Genomic DNA, 18,134 nt, shown 5'->3' with positions numbered 1-18,134 from the left:
CTTGGCGCCGCAAGCGAGCCGTTTTCTACCGAGTCGAACTTATGAGTCGCTTCACGAGAACACACTCGATAAACGGACAGATGAGGTGAGACTGTCCGCAACTTTAACGGTGACACATTTTACCTGTTCAGACATAATCGTGACTACTACAGTGAAAGCACTCTCTCTCCCACGATAAGGAGCGGCAGCCACCGGAAGCCCCTCCCACATCCGTGTAACAGGTTAAGATAAACCACCACCCTCGCACTTCCTGCTTCGCTTTCATCTTTATTTAAGAACAACAACAAACAAAACCAGCGATTGAGACAGAAATAATACACACAGCAGACAACAATGTTACGTAATATATATATATATATATATATATATGAAATAAGCAATTGATGTATTTCAAATACTGAGTGGAGCTGTCTTTTTGGCAAGAATAACATCAACTTGTCTGGTTTGCAAAATTGTGCACACAGAAAATAATAGAAACAATTTATTTAATTATAATATTAATAATATAAAGAATAACATTGAAATCATTCAACATGAGAATATTCATGGGTAAAAACCTATCACTACATGTTCAAAGGAAAGGAACATTTTCAAATATGTTTGTTTATTTATATATATATAGCCAATCACAGTCGACAACCTCTGATCCAGCATCATGTTTTTGTCTCAGTTGAAGTTATTTGTAAATTATGAGGGTTAGGGCATATTGTGAAAATTGTTTTCCTCAGTTTCTACAAAGACCCAATTTAAACTGAGAGTCATAATCACTGATAAATGTTCACCTTATAAAAAGCATATTAGCATATTAGCAATCATTTGCAGGACCAGATTGTCTGGCCTGGGCAAGCTTTAAAAAATTTCAGTGAGGCAAATTTAATGCATGTGGATACATTGGTCTTTTGTGAATGTCTTACCTTATGGGTATCTTACCCTCCATGGGCCACAACATGTAGGATGTATGCTATTTTAGCCACGTTGACAGCCTTTGTTATTTTATGGATTACATGAGTGTTTTTTATCTCAGATATACACAATGTATTTGCATAAGAGAATGTCAAATTAAAGACATTTTTTGCACATGTTTTTTAATTTGACAATTATGTCGTTGAAAATCAAAAAAATATTATATAGAAAAACATAACAGCACAACCAAATCAGTCACTAACCATGTTGTCTCATTAATGGACCAATTCTGTATCTCTTGTTTTTGTCTACACAGTGACATTGTTGATTTAAAATCAAGTATCTGTCCTAAATAATTATATTTTTTCTTCTCCCACTGAACCAGACTTACAGAGGGTCGCCTATGATTGTTACTGTTGGTCTGAACTGTCGTGTCCATTTGTTCCATGGATAATGTTGAATAAGCAGTGTACAATCTTCCATAAATGACTTTAACACTCTGATCACTTTAAAATGTGGGAATTGCTTTTAGGGAAATTGTTTGCTGAATCATTTTGATTATATATAGAAAATCAAAAATACTGGCTTACTCTTCACAAAAGATAAGAAGAACAAGATTAAAAGTCACTGGTAATTTTTTTTTTTTTTTATCACAAGCAACTGTCCTTCATGATGCCGGGAGATTTCATTGCATTTTTTCTTCGAGCAACAGCTTCCAGGATCTTCTTCCGGGGTCCGAGCTGGATGCGAATGCCTTTCAGGTCTTCATCAGAGCAAAGCATAAGCGCCTCCAGGTCCAGATGCTCTCTGTTGAATGCAAGGGAAAACTCTGGCAAGGAGACGGCAGACAAGAACACATCCAAAGTAGAGGTTTCCTCATCTTCATCATCATCCAGGCCCAGATCTTCCTGATCCCAGGGCAGATCAGTGTCACCCGTCCCCTCGAAGCCATCAGCATCTTCATCTCCCTCAGACAACTTGTTCTGAATGAGGAAGCCAAGGTTTTCATTGTTCCCACTGGGGACATCATCCGACTCCAGCCCCATCTTCTTCATGAAGATCAGACCTCCAAGACCGGGCCGGTTGAAGATTGACTGTTTTACTTGGCCTGATTCTTCACTGTAATCATCATCTTCAAATCCGCCCATTCCGTCTTCGTCTGACATGTTTTCATCCTGCTCGCTAAAGACATCCAGAAATTCTGGCTTCTCAGATGCTCCGTTCTCCTGTTTGAGAAAAATAACGTTCCCATCGCCTCCTGATCTCTGTAGTGTGCCTTTATCTTTCCTCCCGAGCCTCTTCTGGAGGGTGCCTTTAACTCTGGACGAAAGCGAGCCTGATTTTAACTTGATAAGCTCGGAGAACTGCTCATTGGTGTCAGACATGGTACCACCGTTTGAGAGCGATGATGCCATGCTGGCCTCTGAAAGAGACCCAGTATTGCCTGCTCCTCGACTCATTTTATCCATCTTGCTTTGGTGTTTCTTCTTCACCTTCTCGCAGAGTTTCACACGTTTCTCTGCTTCCTTAACAGCTTCCTTTTTGAGAGTGGCGACCTTCTTGGGATTTTGGTTGGTCTGCTGTGAGGCAGCAGCATCTAGGAAGCGCACACAGTCCATGCGGTCATGGGAAGCAGCAACGTCCATAGCTGTGTGGAATTCATTGTCCAGTGCAAAAAGGTTGGCGCCAAAGTTGACCAGAAAACTGAGGATGTGCATGTGGCCATTAGCTGCAGCATGGTGCAACGGTGTGTTTCCCCAGATGTCGCTCCTGTTGGGGTCTCCTCTGTATGACACAAAATAAAGTGTTGATTAAAAGTAATAATCTGCAACTTTATCATCATTGTTTTGTGACTCGCTATCACCTGTTGATTCAATGCGGTCAGTAAAAACAGGTTTGTGAAAGTCCCAAACCTTTTATTAACATCAGTTACAATTGCCGGACTTGCATACAAATATTTTGTTGCATAAAAACATCATGGATAGACGAAACACACCAATAAAAAGGACATGTTAAAGTAAAAACACTTGCTTCGAGACATAACCTTTCTAAAACCCAACCAAGTTAGCTTTAAGCTTTTTGTAATTATTTTAACAATCAATGAAGAATGTGTCAGTGATTTTGTTACTTTCAGATCAGGGGAGCTGTTTCCCTCATGTCCAGTCTATATGCTGAACTCAGTTAACCATGTGCTGGCTCCAGCTGCATGAGAGTGTTACATTCTCCTCTAACTCATGGCAAACAAGGGAATACTTTTCAAAGTGTCCAACCATTCTTTCATATAACCAATGTTACACATACCAGACTGATTCTAATTATAATTTTTGAAGATAATTGGTAAACTATTAAGATTTAAAGTCCTCCAGTGCCGTGCCTCATCGTCACAGCAATAAACGTCTTGATTGCTGTGATACTGCAGGACCTTGTCATAAATGCTTCAGTTAACTCTGGCCACATGAGACACGTCTTAGGCCATAGGCTACACCAAAAAATATTCAGACATATTTTTTCAAACTCATTTCTTTCTTAGTTAGAATGCTGTGCTATGTTTCGGCCTGTCTTTTGTTGCCGGAGGTGGGGGTGGTGGGAAGATATAAAGGGCTCTTTTGTTTCACAGGACGGCTTTGGTTGATTAAACATTTGGCTCCTCTCATGGGAGAGACTATAAGAGGGGAATTAAGTTTTAACTCATTAGGGGGCGGTGGATAGCTTGAACACAAACGTGTTGTTTGGTGAAGTCCTAAAAACTGGACATTTTGACAATCTTGACAATTATTTTCCATCGATGACTTAATATTCACTGTAGCCTACAATCATTTTCTCCTTTACTCAGTAAATTCTGTTTATGTTTCTACTGTAAAACCTCACGTAGTTCAGCTCTGGGGCATTATACATTTAATATTACATGATAAATTGGATTAAAATGTTGATGCTTGTCTGGATGTAACATTACAGTTATCTGACATACTTTATGACAACAAAATATTTAAATTCAATGCAGGACATTAAAGTAATAATAATGACCAAAGAACTTGTTACGGCCACAGATTTTTTGTAGCTTTTGGTTAACTGTAAGAATAGGGGATAGAGAGGAGCACATCATGCTTACTCTCTGCTGCATATGAGCTGAAGAGCATCGACATGTCCGTGGAAAGCAGCCAGTAAGGTGGGAGTCATGCCATCTTCATCCGCAGTGTTCAGGTCCCTCCTCGTGGCCTCTTTCAGCAGGTCCAAGTAGCCATCGATCGCTGCCTTGTGGTACCTAGACATGTCTCAAAAGAACTGAACAGGTCCAAACAAATCCACTCCCTTCAGATGCACAGGCTGACGCGACTGCAGACCCGGGCAAACACTGTGCTCACTGGGCGTCAACATATCAGCAGCTCAGAGCCATAAAACAAAAGCAAAGTCCAGTTCACTTCTGTCAGCTGTAGTGCTTCCTCAAACACAATTACTGCTCGAGTTCATTAGTCACTTAAAGCTTAATTAAATATTTACTGAAGTTCTAGAAAAAATTTGACTGTGAAGGAGTGAAACATTGTACATTTTACTCCACCACATTTATTTTACAACTATAAACAGTAAACATCATATAAAGAAAAGTTTATTAATCATGATTATTGTGGTTTAAATTAGCCCAAAGTAAAAACCTATATTCTATATTCGTATCTGTTAATAATCACACAACATACTGCATAATGAAGACTTACATTTACTCACATTTGAGTATACTAATGTATGGAAACAAATTTTGGATGTTTACTAATAACAATTTAAATGCAGGACCTTTTATTTTTTACGTTGTGGTATAGTGGTGGGAAGTAATTAAATATTTTTCTTAAGCAAAGTAATACAACAAAATGGCAATATTCATTTCAGACAAGTCTGTACACAGAAGTATTATCAGCTAAATGTGCACACATTATCAAAGATGCATGAAATTATTCCACAGAGGTGTGCTGTTGTTTGATTCGTCTTACTTATCTGCAACAATGTAAGCAGCATTTTAATGTTGATTCTGTGTGAGGCGAAAACTAATTTAGACTTTTACATACTTTTGGGGTAGTTTATATATTATACTTTGTGAGTTTATCATTTGTATAACCCTAAAAAAGTGTCTGTGTCTGGTCTGAAGCCTTTTAAATTCCTGCACCACCCTCCAGTCCAGTAGGTGGTGCTAAGGCGGTGCGTTAAACAACGACACGCGAAGAAGAAAAACCGGAAGAGGAGTCGAAAGCGGAGGAGGAAGAGGCTGTTATCAACCCCGAGCTGCCAATGAATGAAGTAGGCGTCGCTCGTCGGTTTAATCTCCTCGCTCTGGTCGCCTGTCAGCGTGTGAAAACCACGGGGCTGTAGCTGGGAGCATCTACCCAACTCCTCTGCGACACTCTCCCTAAACCCGATCGGCCGCTGGTTGCTCCGCCTCGAACGACTCCACGGATACTTCCTGGTCTGCGTGCGTGTGGCTGTGCGTGTGGCTGTGACCGGGCAGAGATCGCAGAGATGTCGGGGAACGGTGGCTCGGCCGTCGGCCTTCTCTCCTACGAGACGCTGGTTCACGCTGTGGCGGGAGCAATGGTGAGACATCGCAACGTGACGCGAAGTGTGTCAGCAGCTCGATGTCGGCGGTGCGGAAGTGAACCCGGAGAGTCACACTGTCAAACTCAGAAACATATGTTTTGGTCTTGTAGGGGAGCGTGACAGCTATGACCGTCTTCTTCCCCCTGGACACGGCCAAGAGCCGACTGCAGGGTGAGTCTTATCATCCCGGACAGAGTTGACCTGATAGCAGCAGCTCCAACCGGGACCGAGTGAGTTCAGTGTAAGGGTCGACTTCATCGTGGAGTAAGTGTAACGTGTAAAGGAGTGGTCCACGAGTTAAGTCCTGCACCACCACGAAGATGAAGATGAAGATGAGGGTGACAGGCGATGAAGCACAGACCAACGTATCCCCATTTCCCGTTTAGATTCCATGAGTCCCAACACAAGAAACAATAATCTTTTTTTAAAAAGTTGATTTTAAAGAGATTATATCAGAATTCTGTCTTCGGTTCGTCCTCAATCTTTCTGTGATAACAAACTGAATCTAATTCGGGTGATGTTCGTTGGTAACCCAAGGTAAATTTTGACTGTATCAAGGGAATTTTGATTTCACTGTCTTTAACATGGCAAGATATATCATTTTTTAAATATTTCTTTGTAAATTTCAGAAAATGTCTGTATAACTAATGTGGGATGTAATATCAATTCATGGCGTATGGTGATAAGGGAGCCAATCGGCCTTGGTGGAGGTGTCTACTCTGCGAGCGCCTCTCTGTTTTTTGATTTTTCTAAAAATTGTGAAGCACTTTTCAAAAGTGGCTGTATCCCACTTTCTTGAGACGCTCCCTGTCCGTCCACCCACGTGCTTCAAACTCCAGCGGCTCTCTGCTGTAAAAGTTTTGAGGTCACAAGCTCAAGTTGAGATAACTGTGATGTATGTCGACAGGGTTATTTACTCAGACTCTACAACGGTTATCCTGTGCCACAGAAAAGATTATACACCAGTTGGGGCTGCCTAGTATTCCTCATGACCGGGTCACAGATTTTGGCTCAGACAACTTGTTTACTGATTGTGCCTCTATTTTTGCTTTGTTTTTCAGTGGATGAGCAGCGGAAGTCTTACTCCACACCCGTCATCCTGGCTGAGATTGCAAAGGAAGAAGGCCTGTAAGTACAGTTCTGTGGAACACTGTAAAGAGAACTTCTTGTGTTCAATTTCTGCCAAGTTATGGCTATTTTGACATTCACGATGAGTTAATTCTATCTAAACTAGAGCTGTTTCCAGCTCCTCTTAAGTTGCAGCACAAATCCAAACACTTGTGCCTGGGCCAAGGATGTGGCCAGACTAAGCACTCACTGTTCAAATGTCTCTTCACTACTTCTCCCAGTCAGTCTCTGTACAGAGGCTGGTTCCCAGTCATCTCCAGCCTCTGCTGCTCCAACTTTGTTTACTTCTACACCTTCAACACGCTGAAGAAGCTGGCGGCCTCTGGTCCAGGCAGGTCCGGACCCGGCAAAGACCTGCTGATGGGGGTCGTAGCAGGTAACTCGCATACAGCAAAACTTATTTTCATAAATGACTCAATGGAAACCATCAAGTACTAAATATTAACTGTGTTGTTTACATAAGGGCAATTTTATTTATCTGTCAGTTATTTAATGGATAAATCATTTGGTCAATAAAATGTGAGGAAATTGTCTAAAATATCTGTCAATTTCTCAGAGTCCATGGTTTCTGTCAAACAAACTCAAATGTTATTATACTAAGGAAAGAAGCAAGTCCTCACATCAGAGATGCTGGGACCAGAGAATTGTTGAACATTTTGAATTTTAAAAAAATTACTGAAACGATTCATAAATAATTGAAATAATTGCCAGGTAATATTTGTTGATTGACCAAATCATAAATCACTTCAGGTCTAGTGTCTGTCCATAATTATTTTTTAACATCTCTATGCACATCACTGGAATAAAGTTAATTTATTGTTGGCAGAGATGTGTTAGTGTCATAAAATGGGGACCCACCCAAGTACCATAGAGCAAGCAGAGGTTAAACATCACGTAATGTTCCTTTTAAGTAATATTAAAGAAAGCTAACAGTCTGTTGTTCCTGCAGGGGTGGTGAATGTCGTCCTGACCACTCCCATGTGGGTGGTCAACACTCGACTGAAGCTGCAGGGGGCAAAGTTCAGAAACGAAGACCTCCAGCAGACCCAGTACAGGGGCATATTCGGTGTGACATACGTATATATATTTCTATTATGGAGCCACAGTTCAGACATGCTCTTATTGTGTAGCTATGCAGTTTTAAAAAAACCTGCCCTGTTTGGGTTTTCTGTGTCTTTCAGATGCTTTCTCACAGATCATATCCAATGAAGGAGTGAGAACTCTGTGGAACGGCACTCTGCCCTCTCTCATCCTCGTCCTCAACCCGGCTGTGCAGTTCATGTTTTATGAGGCCATGAAGAGGAAGGCCGGCAAGGGAGGGAAGAAGGTGAGAGCACACAAAAAACTAAAATACTTAACATCCCAAAATGGAAGAAAGACATGTGTTTTGTCACAATATCTTCACAGAAAGTCTCATATGATATTTAACTAAATTATGGAAACATTAGTTCATGCCTCACGGGCTAAGATCCAACTTGGAGATATTTGTAGAACACCACAGAGTAGGAAAACAAAAGATGTTGCATGATGAGTCAGTCATTTTTTTGTTGTGTTGATTTTAATAAACTGCCAGTCACTTTGCCAAGTGTAGACCGTTTCATTTGTTGGGTAACTTGCATTATTCAAACAGTCATAGCCCACTTTAAGAAGAATTGGAGACGTTGTGAAGCATCTTTGTCTCCTACCACAGATATCCTCAGCAGAGATCTTCCTCATCGGGGCTATCGCCAAGGCCGTCGCCACCACGGCAACGTATCCTCTTCAGACAATTCAAGCCATCCTGAGGGTAAATGCTGTCACATGTCAAAGTTCACCTTATTGTTCATGTTTCCAAGAAGTTTTAAACATTAGCCACTGTGAAAAGAAAACACTTTGGCTTATGTTACAGTGGACATGTGCCCTGTATATTTATCTTTAATTTTGTTATTCTTTTTCAACAACACCTCTATTGTCCTACTGTCTAAGAATTAGTATTAAGTGATGATCTAATCCATTATTGGTTTGGTTCTTCCCATGGGATTTGTTGAAAATAACAAAACTACATAGGCCTTCTGTGATTACAGTTGTATTTTACTTTGAGCTGGACAGAAATGCTTCAGGATCTCATGACAACATTGTTCCTTTAACAGTATTGACAATAAGTAAAAAACAAATTCAAATCTCAGTGAAATCAGATTACCTTCTGTATGTTTTCTCATCAGTTCGGTCAGTACAAAGGTGATGGAAAGGGCGCCATGACCGGAAGCCTCTCCAACATTTTCTCCCTCTTCATGGACAGAATCAAGTGAGTGCAGCGACAAGCATAACCAAAAACACAGTGAATTAATATGGTACGTTAGATGGTGATGAATATAAACAATTTTTTTTTCTCAAATCTTCTCATTACAGGAGGAATGGTTTTCTTGGTCTGTACAAAGGCCTGGAGGCCAAGCTGCTGCAGACGGTGCTGACGGCTGCCCTCATGTTTGTCGTGTACGAGAAGATCACTGCAGCTACCTTCAAACTCATGGGTCTGAACAAGAAACTGAAGCAGTGAGCAGTACAGTACAGCAATAATACACTTGTCGTAAGTAGGTTTCATTAATACCAGATATTTTATCGAGTCACATAAAATGTAATAAGAGATGGGATTGGTGGCTTCTGGTCTACAGATTCCCACACTCGCTAATACAGGGAGAGGTAACACTCATGTCACCCGTTCTCTTTTAGCCCGATTCCATCAGTGCAGATCGGTGAATCTCTCTTGACTCGGTGATCTCACAGAGGAGGAGCTGGGTTAAGTTGGGTTTTGATGGTAAATGAAAGAAGAAGTTATGAGAATGTAATTATTCAGCATTTGGCCCTTCTGACATATTCACCAATTCCTTTTTGTCTTAATGAAATGGATCCGTCTAAACAACATTTAATGTCAGCATGAATTTTATTTGTCCCTGTGATGGACTGGCCCTTCACACGTAGAGTTAATTAAGCAACAGACTGATTGTCTGATTGTGACATACTTGTTTAATTTGTACAAAAAACAAAGTTTAATCACCAAAAAACTCTGCAGACTCCAGGAAATAGTCTGGTACACAAACCTGTAAAACGGGCGATGTCGTGTGTTTAAAGTTACAACCAATGTGTTGATTTATGAATGGGGCTGAGAGGTGCTCGTTTTTGGACTTTGTGACATTGGGACAGAGTTGGCCTCATTCGTAAGCAAAGTCAATACTCTTTCTGTAACGACGAGACCAAAAAGAATTATTGTGTGTTGCCTTGGTTTAGGCCATATGGATCATTCCTCATACACTCCGTCTTATGTTTAACTGTGGAATTAACTACGTTTGATGTTATACCTGCTGAAACTTCCAGAGGATGAACATTTTTGTCTTTATTACAATATTAAGTGGTTAATACTTTTTAGATGTGTGTGAACTCTTTCCTTACTTTTTCAGGTTTGAACGTTTTTGTTTTTTTTGTTTTAACAATTATAATGAATTGAGATGAAATGAATATAACTGGGAAGAAGAGTTTAACCCTAACTTAAGGTTAAATGTTACGTGTGAAAATACTGCAGCAAGTGCCTCTTAATTGTTTCTTCCAAAAATGTAATATAAACTGTAAGTACTGTGATGACTGATGCACTGAGTTATGTGTATGGTTTTCAGGTCTGTATTGGCCAGTATGAATGTTTCATCTTTCTCAGGGTTAGGGTTAGGTGTCCTGTTGGTAGTGAACAGTTATTTTCAAATTTTGTTTATCACTTTTCTGAGATTTGTGAATGGATGTTTCCGCAGCCACAGTAGATTCACAGCTGTTGTTGCTCTTAACGTGCAGTTTTAATCATTACAAGAGGTGCTGCGATTACATTTAGGTGATCCATCACGGTCTATCAGTTCATTATACTAAGGTGTGCCAGTGGTCCAATTATTTAGGATACTGTAAAATTATTTAAAAAAACTAGAAATAATAAATTTACTAGACTCCTCTGGCTCCTCTGCCATTAGGTTCACTCAATTGTGAAATGAATCAGTTGTTTTGACTCATGCACCTCCTGTCTGGAAATGGGGCATACTATTTACAACAAGAAGAACTGTGATGAATAATGTTTATTTTTCTAATTCATATAACTTAACAGATTCTTTTTTTTGTGTTAAAATATATCTAAATCCTGGTTTCTAGCCCGTACACCATGTAATACAATGACCATATGAAATTGGACTAGTTATTAAAGGTGTTTATGAAAAGAAGACATGAAAAATATAAAAGAACTGACAAGTTAAGGATCTAAGTTTGAGGATAACAGGGGGGAAGAAAATGGGAAACTCTGAACAGAGATAATGTCACAGTCAGATGAGGCAAGCGGATGAAAATGAACTTTATTGAGAAGGAGCTCAACTGGTGGGGAAAAAAACAATAGCAAAGGCAGTGGCACATTTGAACGATTACTGGAACTCTTCATAACTGTTTTCAATGCTTTTTTTAACCAGTGGCAACTTGTTTTCTATCTCAAAGTTGGACTCGATATCACCGCCAGTATTTTGTAACTGCTGATGCAATACTTACTTGAAGCCATCTTCATTTATTTACATCACATTTAAAACAACCCAAAGAGTTTTCTAGTTTTGTTTAATTAAACATAACACTGTTTTGGGAATTGAAATCATTGTAATAACCAGGGAATAATAAAGTTTGTGAAACTATTGACACCATACTGTGATTACTTTTGTCACCACATAAAAAAAATTCACTGTTCAATTTCAAATAATTAAAAAGAAAATCTTAATAAAAATCCCTCTGAATGATTATGATCTGTTAAATAGTGCAAGTTGCACTAGTTAAGTTTTCCATGCATAAAATGACAAAGTGTTTTGGTCAAGACTCCTCCACTGGAGGTCACAGACAGAACATCAACAGTTGTAGTTGATAGATATTGTAAAATCAGGACTGATGGTGCGAGTCTCCACCACTGGTCATCTCCTTGACATACCAGTGTGGCAGGAACGAATACTGGGAGTCCCTGTGGATGGAGAAGGTCACATCTCTGCGAGGCTCCCAGGAGAACAGGTACACCACACTGGAAGGGAAACAATGATTCATTAACAACAACAGAGTCCAAAAAATACACTGCATTAACAAGTGACTTATTATTGGAAAAGGTCCAGTGTTGCTGTGTGTATCATTGTAACTCACCTCGGATTGTCTTCAGTGGCCATATGCTTCACAAAAGACATGAAATCACTGCAGAAGTTCATACAGACTGTTGGTTTCCAGCAGTTATATTCGTTCTGTTCAGAGAGAATGAACAAAAATAAGAATAATTAATGTTATTTTACATTTTCTGTCAATTTCTATAGGTTTTAGGCTCAGTGGTGCTGTGAGCGTAACGCTAACACATCTTACATCAGTGCGTTACCGTAGTAGTATTGCTCAGGAATATTAGGAATGCTTTATTATGCAGATATTTTAAAACATTTAATATTTGACGTGCAGGAGATACTAGAGAAAAAGTCAGAGAATCATAAATGTGAGTAGGAATCTTCTTCTGGGCACAATTGATATGATATTTGTAGACATTTTTCAGTCTGCACCAAAGTGGTGGAGCGACAGTCCACAGCCACACCCACAAGCATGACTAAAATAGATCAAAATGGATGTCTGTAGAGTTAGATTGGTTTTTCAAATGGCTACACAGCACCTTGATGAGATGTGAAATCTTTGAGATGTGAAAAGTCTCCATAGAAACAACCACTCCTTCGTGATCCCGGAAACCTGCCACAACTCGAGGGACTCCAGGGAGGAACGACTGGGCCCACCACTTCAGCAGTTTGAACCTTAGGACCGCAACGATGAGAAACATTAAACCGGCTCAGTTTAGGCAAATCAAATATCAGACAATGAACAATGTGACATAAAACCCCAAAAACCCAAAAGGCAATAAGAGAAAGTAGACTTCACAGCCCCATTCATGTAACGTTGCATATGGCATTTGGCAGAAAGTTGTATCATTTTTCATGGCGTCATTATCAAGTACACTACAGATTTTATTCTATGAACTCATAGGGCCATTGAATGAGGACCTCTGAGAAAAATTCTGTCAAATTCTGAATGGTGGCCTTGATCTTTGTGACCCAAAAAGTATTTGCTTGCAAACAATATCCATAATACTCATGTATCAAGTTTCATAAAGATCCGTTCACGAGTAAGAGATATAATTGTAGATATCAACTAGCGCAGAAACACAGACAAGCCCAAACAATACATCACTCACCCTTCGGGGGTGAAGTGATTGTGTGATGTTTTGCTGTTTCATCATTCACCTGTGGAGGTTGCTGCGCTGTTTGGGGGTGCAGATCTCCGCAGAGGTCTTCAGCTCGACGTAGCAGGCAGGAGGAGCTGGCGCGTCGGGATCTTTATCCCGACAGTCCACCTCACCGGAGAACAGAAGTCTGTGATCAGCAAGCCGGGTCTGCACCACGGTGCAGAAGGCCTCATTAGTGTTCACCACTCCACTCGGGTCAGGTAAACTGTCGGGGTTATCTACAGGGATGGAGAGAGGTTAAGTGTTACCGTTCAAACTGCTCATCGCCTCATGTGCTTCATCTGGTTTGTGTCATGTGTGCTATAACAGCGCAGAATGATATATATGGAGGCCCAGTCATAATTATCCAAGAACTTACATTTTCAAGTTAAATTTATCCCATTTTTAACAGTAAACAAAATGAAATATCAAATTTCTATATTAAAAAGCGAGATAATAAAGTGATAACTTGGTATCTCATAAGTGAACATGAGTATTTTTATTTTGTCATAAAAACATCTCACCTGTTGATTTTAATTTCATGGCTAGAAACAGGTTTCATATAAAATATGTTTTTTTTAATTTAGAGGCAATATACTTGTGAAATATCTTAACTGAGCTGGTATAAGGTTATTATTAAAAATGACTTATCAGAAATTGAGCATGTAAAGTTATTACAATTCTCTATTGTTCAAACTTGTATACCTGCACATGTGTATTGCTCAAACTTGTACCCCCAGTACATCATCTCTTCGTGCCTCTCGGTGCGGTTGTCTCGTTCCCTCTGAGCAGCTTCTGTTTCCACTTCACTGATGTAAAGCGTGCCTCTAAATCTGGTGACAGCCAGCAACCAGCCCTCCCGCGTCTCATAGGGAGTGGTCAGCAGCTTGGTCAGATGACCCCGCCACGTGACAAAGTCGACATCTAGCGCGCTGGGAAGAGCAGTGATCAAATGACACGTGTCACAAAGGCAAGAGTTGGTTGGAATTGAGACTATGGATCACATGTTTGTATCTAGACTGACCGTACACTTACCGTGATGAGGCCGTGGTCGCACTTGAGTCAAGCTTTGATCTATTGGCTACGATCCAGCGCAGGATGTGATCCAGCTTCTCCCTCACACTGTCGTCTCTCTTCACGTAGCGGCCCTTGTATCCATCCCTCAGGTCAAAATTAGGATTTCTGTCAGGCTCCACAAAGTATCTCATCTGCCTGCTGTCGTTGAAAAATCTGCGTTCGGCGTCGAGGGAAAAACATCCTACTTCGACAGGCTGTTTGTACAGGGGAAAGTCTCTTTCATACAGCTCCCTTCTGGTGCTCAAACTCGGACAGCTCAGCGGCTTTTGCTCAGGAGTGGCCCCAGACTGATGCTGGTGGTGGTTCGGTTTCAAGTGTTTATTCTCATTGGGATTTCTCCAACCGTCGCCTCTCTCTCTCTTGTCTTCTGACCGGTGGCGGCGGTAGCTGGAGTTGGGGTTGTGGGGTCGGTGTTGGTCCATTGCTTACTAAGAGAGGAAAAGAGCAATGAAACAAACCAACGACACTGATGTCCATTCAGATGTTCTCCTGCAGGAAAGGCACAAAGGGGCCTGGCCTCATCATCACCTGTGCTGTCACCGAGGAGGCCGAGCTGACATTATTTTCATTCTGCTAAGTGCAAACGTCTATCTGCGCACGCGACACATATTCCTCCACCAAACATAATTTCATTAATATGCATTTTTCCACATCTTCCCTTTTCTCCTCATTTGATTTGTGACTGTGTCCCAGTACACTGCAGTTCACTATCCGTGCAAATAATATATTTTGTGTTACAAACATATTTATAATGTTAAAATGTGGAGGTTCGGATAGTAAGCCGTGTATAAGTGGGCGTCTGCATTTTGTAAACACACACACACGCAGCTTCACCCGTACATGCGAGCACGTCGAATGCTAATGCTACACGAACAGACGCAGCTAAGCTAACGGTCAGTTTCTCTCAATGTCAAGTCGCCGACGGTAATAAAGCGGGCAATTTTTGTTCAGCACCTTCTCTGATAAATAACAAAAACGACGCACAGCTGCGAGTTACAGAAATGACTACGTGAGGTGTGTTCGGTTCAATAGCTGCACAGCTAACTAACAAACTCACCTCGACACTGCTTCCGCATGCAGTTCCTCCTCCCGCCCGCCGAGCGGCAGCAGCGACAACTTCCTGCCAGCAACGGCGACACGAAGAAAACGCCCAGTTGAAAACATTGAAACTAACACCGTTGAACGGGCACTAAAAAAAAACGATGAATTGTAATATTGTTTCCATGTTTATGTAGCAGGTAAGGGTCTCCGCCAGTTTGAATCGTCAGACAGTCTGCTTGTGTGTGTTCCGTGTACCCGCGAAGTGTTTGTCACTTAGCGGTTAGCTGCATTAGCTTGGCCGGCTAACGACTACATTCGATCATGACTGTTAAAAGGTCACAGTGACCATTGGTAGCGTCACTATTGACTGTATGTTTGTGTTGTACTCGGCAACAGTCATGTTTTATAAACCTCTGTTGTCTGACAACGCGGATTATGTGGGTGTCTCAGATTGGTCCGTGTTACTTTTAAAAGAAGAGCAGCTGTTCATGCAGCAGGTCGTGATTCCTCCTCCCTCGTGTCTCCTCCAGGTATGAACAGGAAACGGGCTCTGATTTCAGACACGTTCAAAGTGAAGAAAAGAAGAAATGGCACCGAGAAGTTCGGACTTGTCAGGGACGGAGATGGTACGTGTGGCTGCAAGTTTACATCTCGTTTTGAGGATGACACTCCTAATTCACTTCCACATCCATCTCTTCTTCTCCCCAAAGGGCCAACTGACATCAAATCCACCCTGGTCTACCTCATGACACTGTTTCCCAGGAAGCTCTTCAACGACGCCTTGCCTCAGATTGTGCTGAAGCACCAACTCTACAGCCTGCACGATGACAAGACTTTGGTGGACAAAGAGGTGGTAAGATGATCTCTTTTGGTGTCAGAAATGGCGTGTGTCAAATCTTATCACAAATGCGAAAGCGCACACACCGTTGCCATCCTTGTGGTTCACAGAATAAACTGCGGGGACGAGCGGAGCTGCTGATGTTCCAGCTCGGGTTTGACACCGACGCGTTCGGGCTGATTTTCACCTCGGACTACAAGGCCAAAGTGCTCGCAGGAGAGGAGGGCAAAGAGACGCGGGCGACAGTGGAGAAGTTCTTGCAGAAATTGTCGTCTTCGTCTTGCACAGACCTGAGCTTCAGCAAAGACACAATGCTCCGGGAGTTCCTCTTCACAGACTCTGAGATAACGTATGAAAGTTTCCCTTTTTTTCAAATATTAATGCATAAATCTTTCTCCACCTCTCAATCACAATTCTCTGTTACAATGAACAAATTCATTATTAAATTTGTGAAAATTTGACAATTGAAATGCATTTATTTATTTAAAAAAATGTAGAGGTGATTCCAAATTTTCCAGCAGCAATAAAATCTTAAACATTTACAATGGACACAATTTAACGTTGATATCAGGGTTTAAAATAAGTATGTGTTATATTTGATGAATAGTACATTATCAGTTTAGCTTAGTGTCTCATGTGCCAAGAGCCTTTGTTTTACTCTTATTGTATGAAAATACTAAACATCTGAGTTCTTGGGCGTTTCAAATATCAGCGCATACTTTTATTTTTCTCACTACCCAGGCTGCTGGTGAAGTCGGGGGTCCTGACTGTGAGGGACGCAGGCAGCTGGTGGCTTTCCATTCCCAACTCGGGCAAATTCACAAAGTACTTTATACAAGGTGGGTGTCAGGGAAAGTGTCAACAATCCTTAACGACGTCACGTTATTCTCATTTTACAAGATTTTTGACAGTGCCTTGCTAAAAGGAGGATTGTCTTGTTTCTCAACACCTTTTCCCGCAAGGTCGTAAAGCCGTGCTCGCCATGGTGAAGAAGTCCAAATATAGTGAAGTACTTCAGGCAGAGCTGGAGGAGCGGCGGACAACTGCACAAGTGAAATTCCATATGAAATACCACATCCATGACATTGTTGGTGCAGATCTTGTGGAGAGGTGATATTTGCTTGTGTTACTTTACCTGCTGGATGCTGATGATTCTGTAGTGTTGATTTTAAATTTGAGTTCGCATCTGTCCAATGAAAAATAATCGGTTTCCTTGTGCAGCTGCTCTCTGATTTATGATCCTCTCAGTTCAGTAATTGAAAGGTTTTCTGTTACAAGCTCCGACATACTTGAACCTTAGAAGACAAGTCAGCTGAGCTCAATCCCCTTACTCAGACAATTGTACATATAAGCTACAATTCTGCTTAAAATCTCAACACAAAACAACTGTCAGCAATTTAAACTTCTATTTACTAGCGAATTGGACCATTAAGACTTATTACCTGAACTGCCCTCATGAGGAATCCTTCACTGTTGCTTACACCATTAATTTACTGAATCATCAACTCTTGTTTTTCTTTCTAGCATACCAACAACTTCAGGGGCTATGTTGCGGTTTGTTGATTCCTGAGACTCTGCGACAAGACTGACGCGACCGAAGATGTGAAAGTTCCCAAGATGAACAAATCTTGGGAAATGAGGACTGAGTTTAATTAATTTCACATCACGTAGATCGTGTTACAATTGTTGTTAAAAAACCTTGTGGGTTTATGAATCGTCAATTATGTTGACATTACCTTGTCAGGTTTGGATATATGTTGTAATAAAAAGATATGAAATGTTTCCTTCTCCTCATGTGAGAGTTGTGACTTGCATGTGCACACCATGAAACCAGATGCAACTGTCCTGTGTGATGTTTGAACTTGGGCTTTACTCTCGCTCTCTAACCTCTGTTGCCAGGTTTACTGACAAATGTTTTTTTTATTATCTAAAATATAAGATATACACACTTCCTCTCCCCTCAACCCCACCTGTCGAAACAGATGGGCCTCTGATGGGAGTTTTATCTATAATATTATGCCTTCAGAAAACGTATGTTGGTGCATTCAAATAAGAGAACTGAAGATTTTCTACAAATTCTACATTTAGTTAGATTAAATTGTCAATGTCATTGAAGTGTTAATTCATCTTTATGTATATTGCTGAGGTCATGCTGCACTGCATTACATGCTGGTGAGAAACACCTTAATAAAATGTAGTCCAGTTTAACAGCATCATTAGTTAACATAGTTGCATGAAAACCCCCCTACTGTCAATCAAAACAAAGTACAATTCAATTTAAAAAAA

General features: G+C 40.8%; 4 protein-coding genes across 6 annotated transcripts; 2 read left to right on the top strand and 2 right to left on the bottom strand.

The window, feature by feature from the left end:
• Nucleotides 1–587: 587 nt before the first annotated feature.
• anks4b (ankyrin repeat and sterile alpha motif domain containing 4B) lies at nt 588–4,273 on the bottom strand. The gene is made up of 2 exons (XM_035615346.2): nt 4,013–4,273; nt 588–2,688 (listed from the first exon to the last, which is right to left on the bottom strand). The coding sequence occupies exons 1-2, from the start codon at nt 4,171–4,173 to the stop codon at nt 1,554–1,556; spliced, it is 1,296 nt and encodes a 431-aa protein (XP_035471239.2). The 5' UTR covers nt 4,174–4,273; the 3' UTR covers nt 588–1,553.
• Nucleotides 4,274–5,117: 844 nt separating this feature from the next.
• LOC118288202 (peroxisomal membrane protein PMP34) lies at nt 5,118–11,296 on the top strand. Of its 2 annotated transcripts, XM_035614026.2 has the most exons (10): nt 5,118–5,481; nt 5,595–5,655; nt 6,546–6,612; nt 6,834–6,988; nt 7,562–7,678; nt 7,794–7,939; nt 8,303–8,398; nt 8,814–8,896; nt 9,001–9,178; nt 9,322–11,296. In XM_035614026.2, exons 1-9 carry the CDS (start codon nt 5,407–5,409, stop codon nt 9,146–9,148), a joined length of 948 nt encoding a protein of 315 aa, XP_035469919.1. In that variant the 5' UTR covers nt 5,118–5,406; the 3' UTR covers nt 9,149–9,178; nt 9,322–11,296. The 2 variants fall into 2 exon arrangements, with proteins under 2 accessions (XP_035469919.1, XP_035469917.1); XM_035614024.2 differs by having other exon boundaries at nt 9,001–11,296.
• Nucleotides 10,956–15,139, bottom strand: dxo (decapping exoribonuclease). 2 transcript variants are annotated; one of them, XM_035614022.2, is made up of 7 exons: nt 15,027–15,139; nt 13,928–14,397; nt 13,598–13,824; nt 12,912–13,131; nt 12,290–12,425; nt 11,785–11,879; nt 10,956–11,668 (listed from the first exon to the last, which is right to left on the bottom strand). In XM_035614022.2, the coding sequence occupies exons 2-7, from the start codon at nt 14,389–14,391 to the stop codon at nt 11,533–11,535; spliced, it is 1,278 nt and encodes a 425-aa protein (XP_035469915.2). In that variant the 5' UTR covers nt 14,392–14,397; nt 15,027–15,139; the 3' UTR covers nt 10,956–11,532. The 2 variants fall into 2 exon arrangements, with proteins under 2 accessions (XP_035469915.2, XP_035469916.2); XM_035614023.2 differs by lacking the exon at nt 15,027–15,139 and adding an exon at nt 14,498–15,020.
• On the top strand, nt 15,068–17,630 carry stk19 (serine/threonine kinase 19). Its single transcript, XM_035614027.2, has 7 exons — nt 15,068–15,207; nt 15,541–15,636; nt 15,721–15,863; nt 15,959–16,197; nt 16,590–16,687; nt 16,811–16,958; nt 17,373–17,630. Exons 2-7 carry the CDS (start codon nt 15,543–15,545, stop codon nt 17,416–17,418), a joined length of 768 nt encoding a protein of 255 aa, XP_035469920.1. The 5' UTR covers nt 15,068–15,207; nt 15,541–15,542; the 3' UTR covers nt 17,419–17,630.
• The last annotated feature ends 504 nt before the right edge of the window (nt 17,631–18,134 follow it).

The sequence above is a fragment of the Scophthalmus maximus genome, chromosome 17 (genome assembly GCF_022379125.1).
Source record: "Scophthalmus maximus strain ysfricsl-2021 chromosome 17, ASM2237912v1, whole genome shotgun sequence".
NCBI lineage: Eukaryota > Metazoa > Chordata > Actinopteri > Pleuronectiformes > Scophthalmidae > Scophthalmus > Scophthalmus maximus.
The sequence above is the reverse complement of the archived record's forward strand: the minus strand, read 5'-3'. Positions and strand labels throughout refer to the sequence as shown.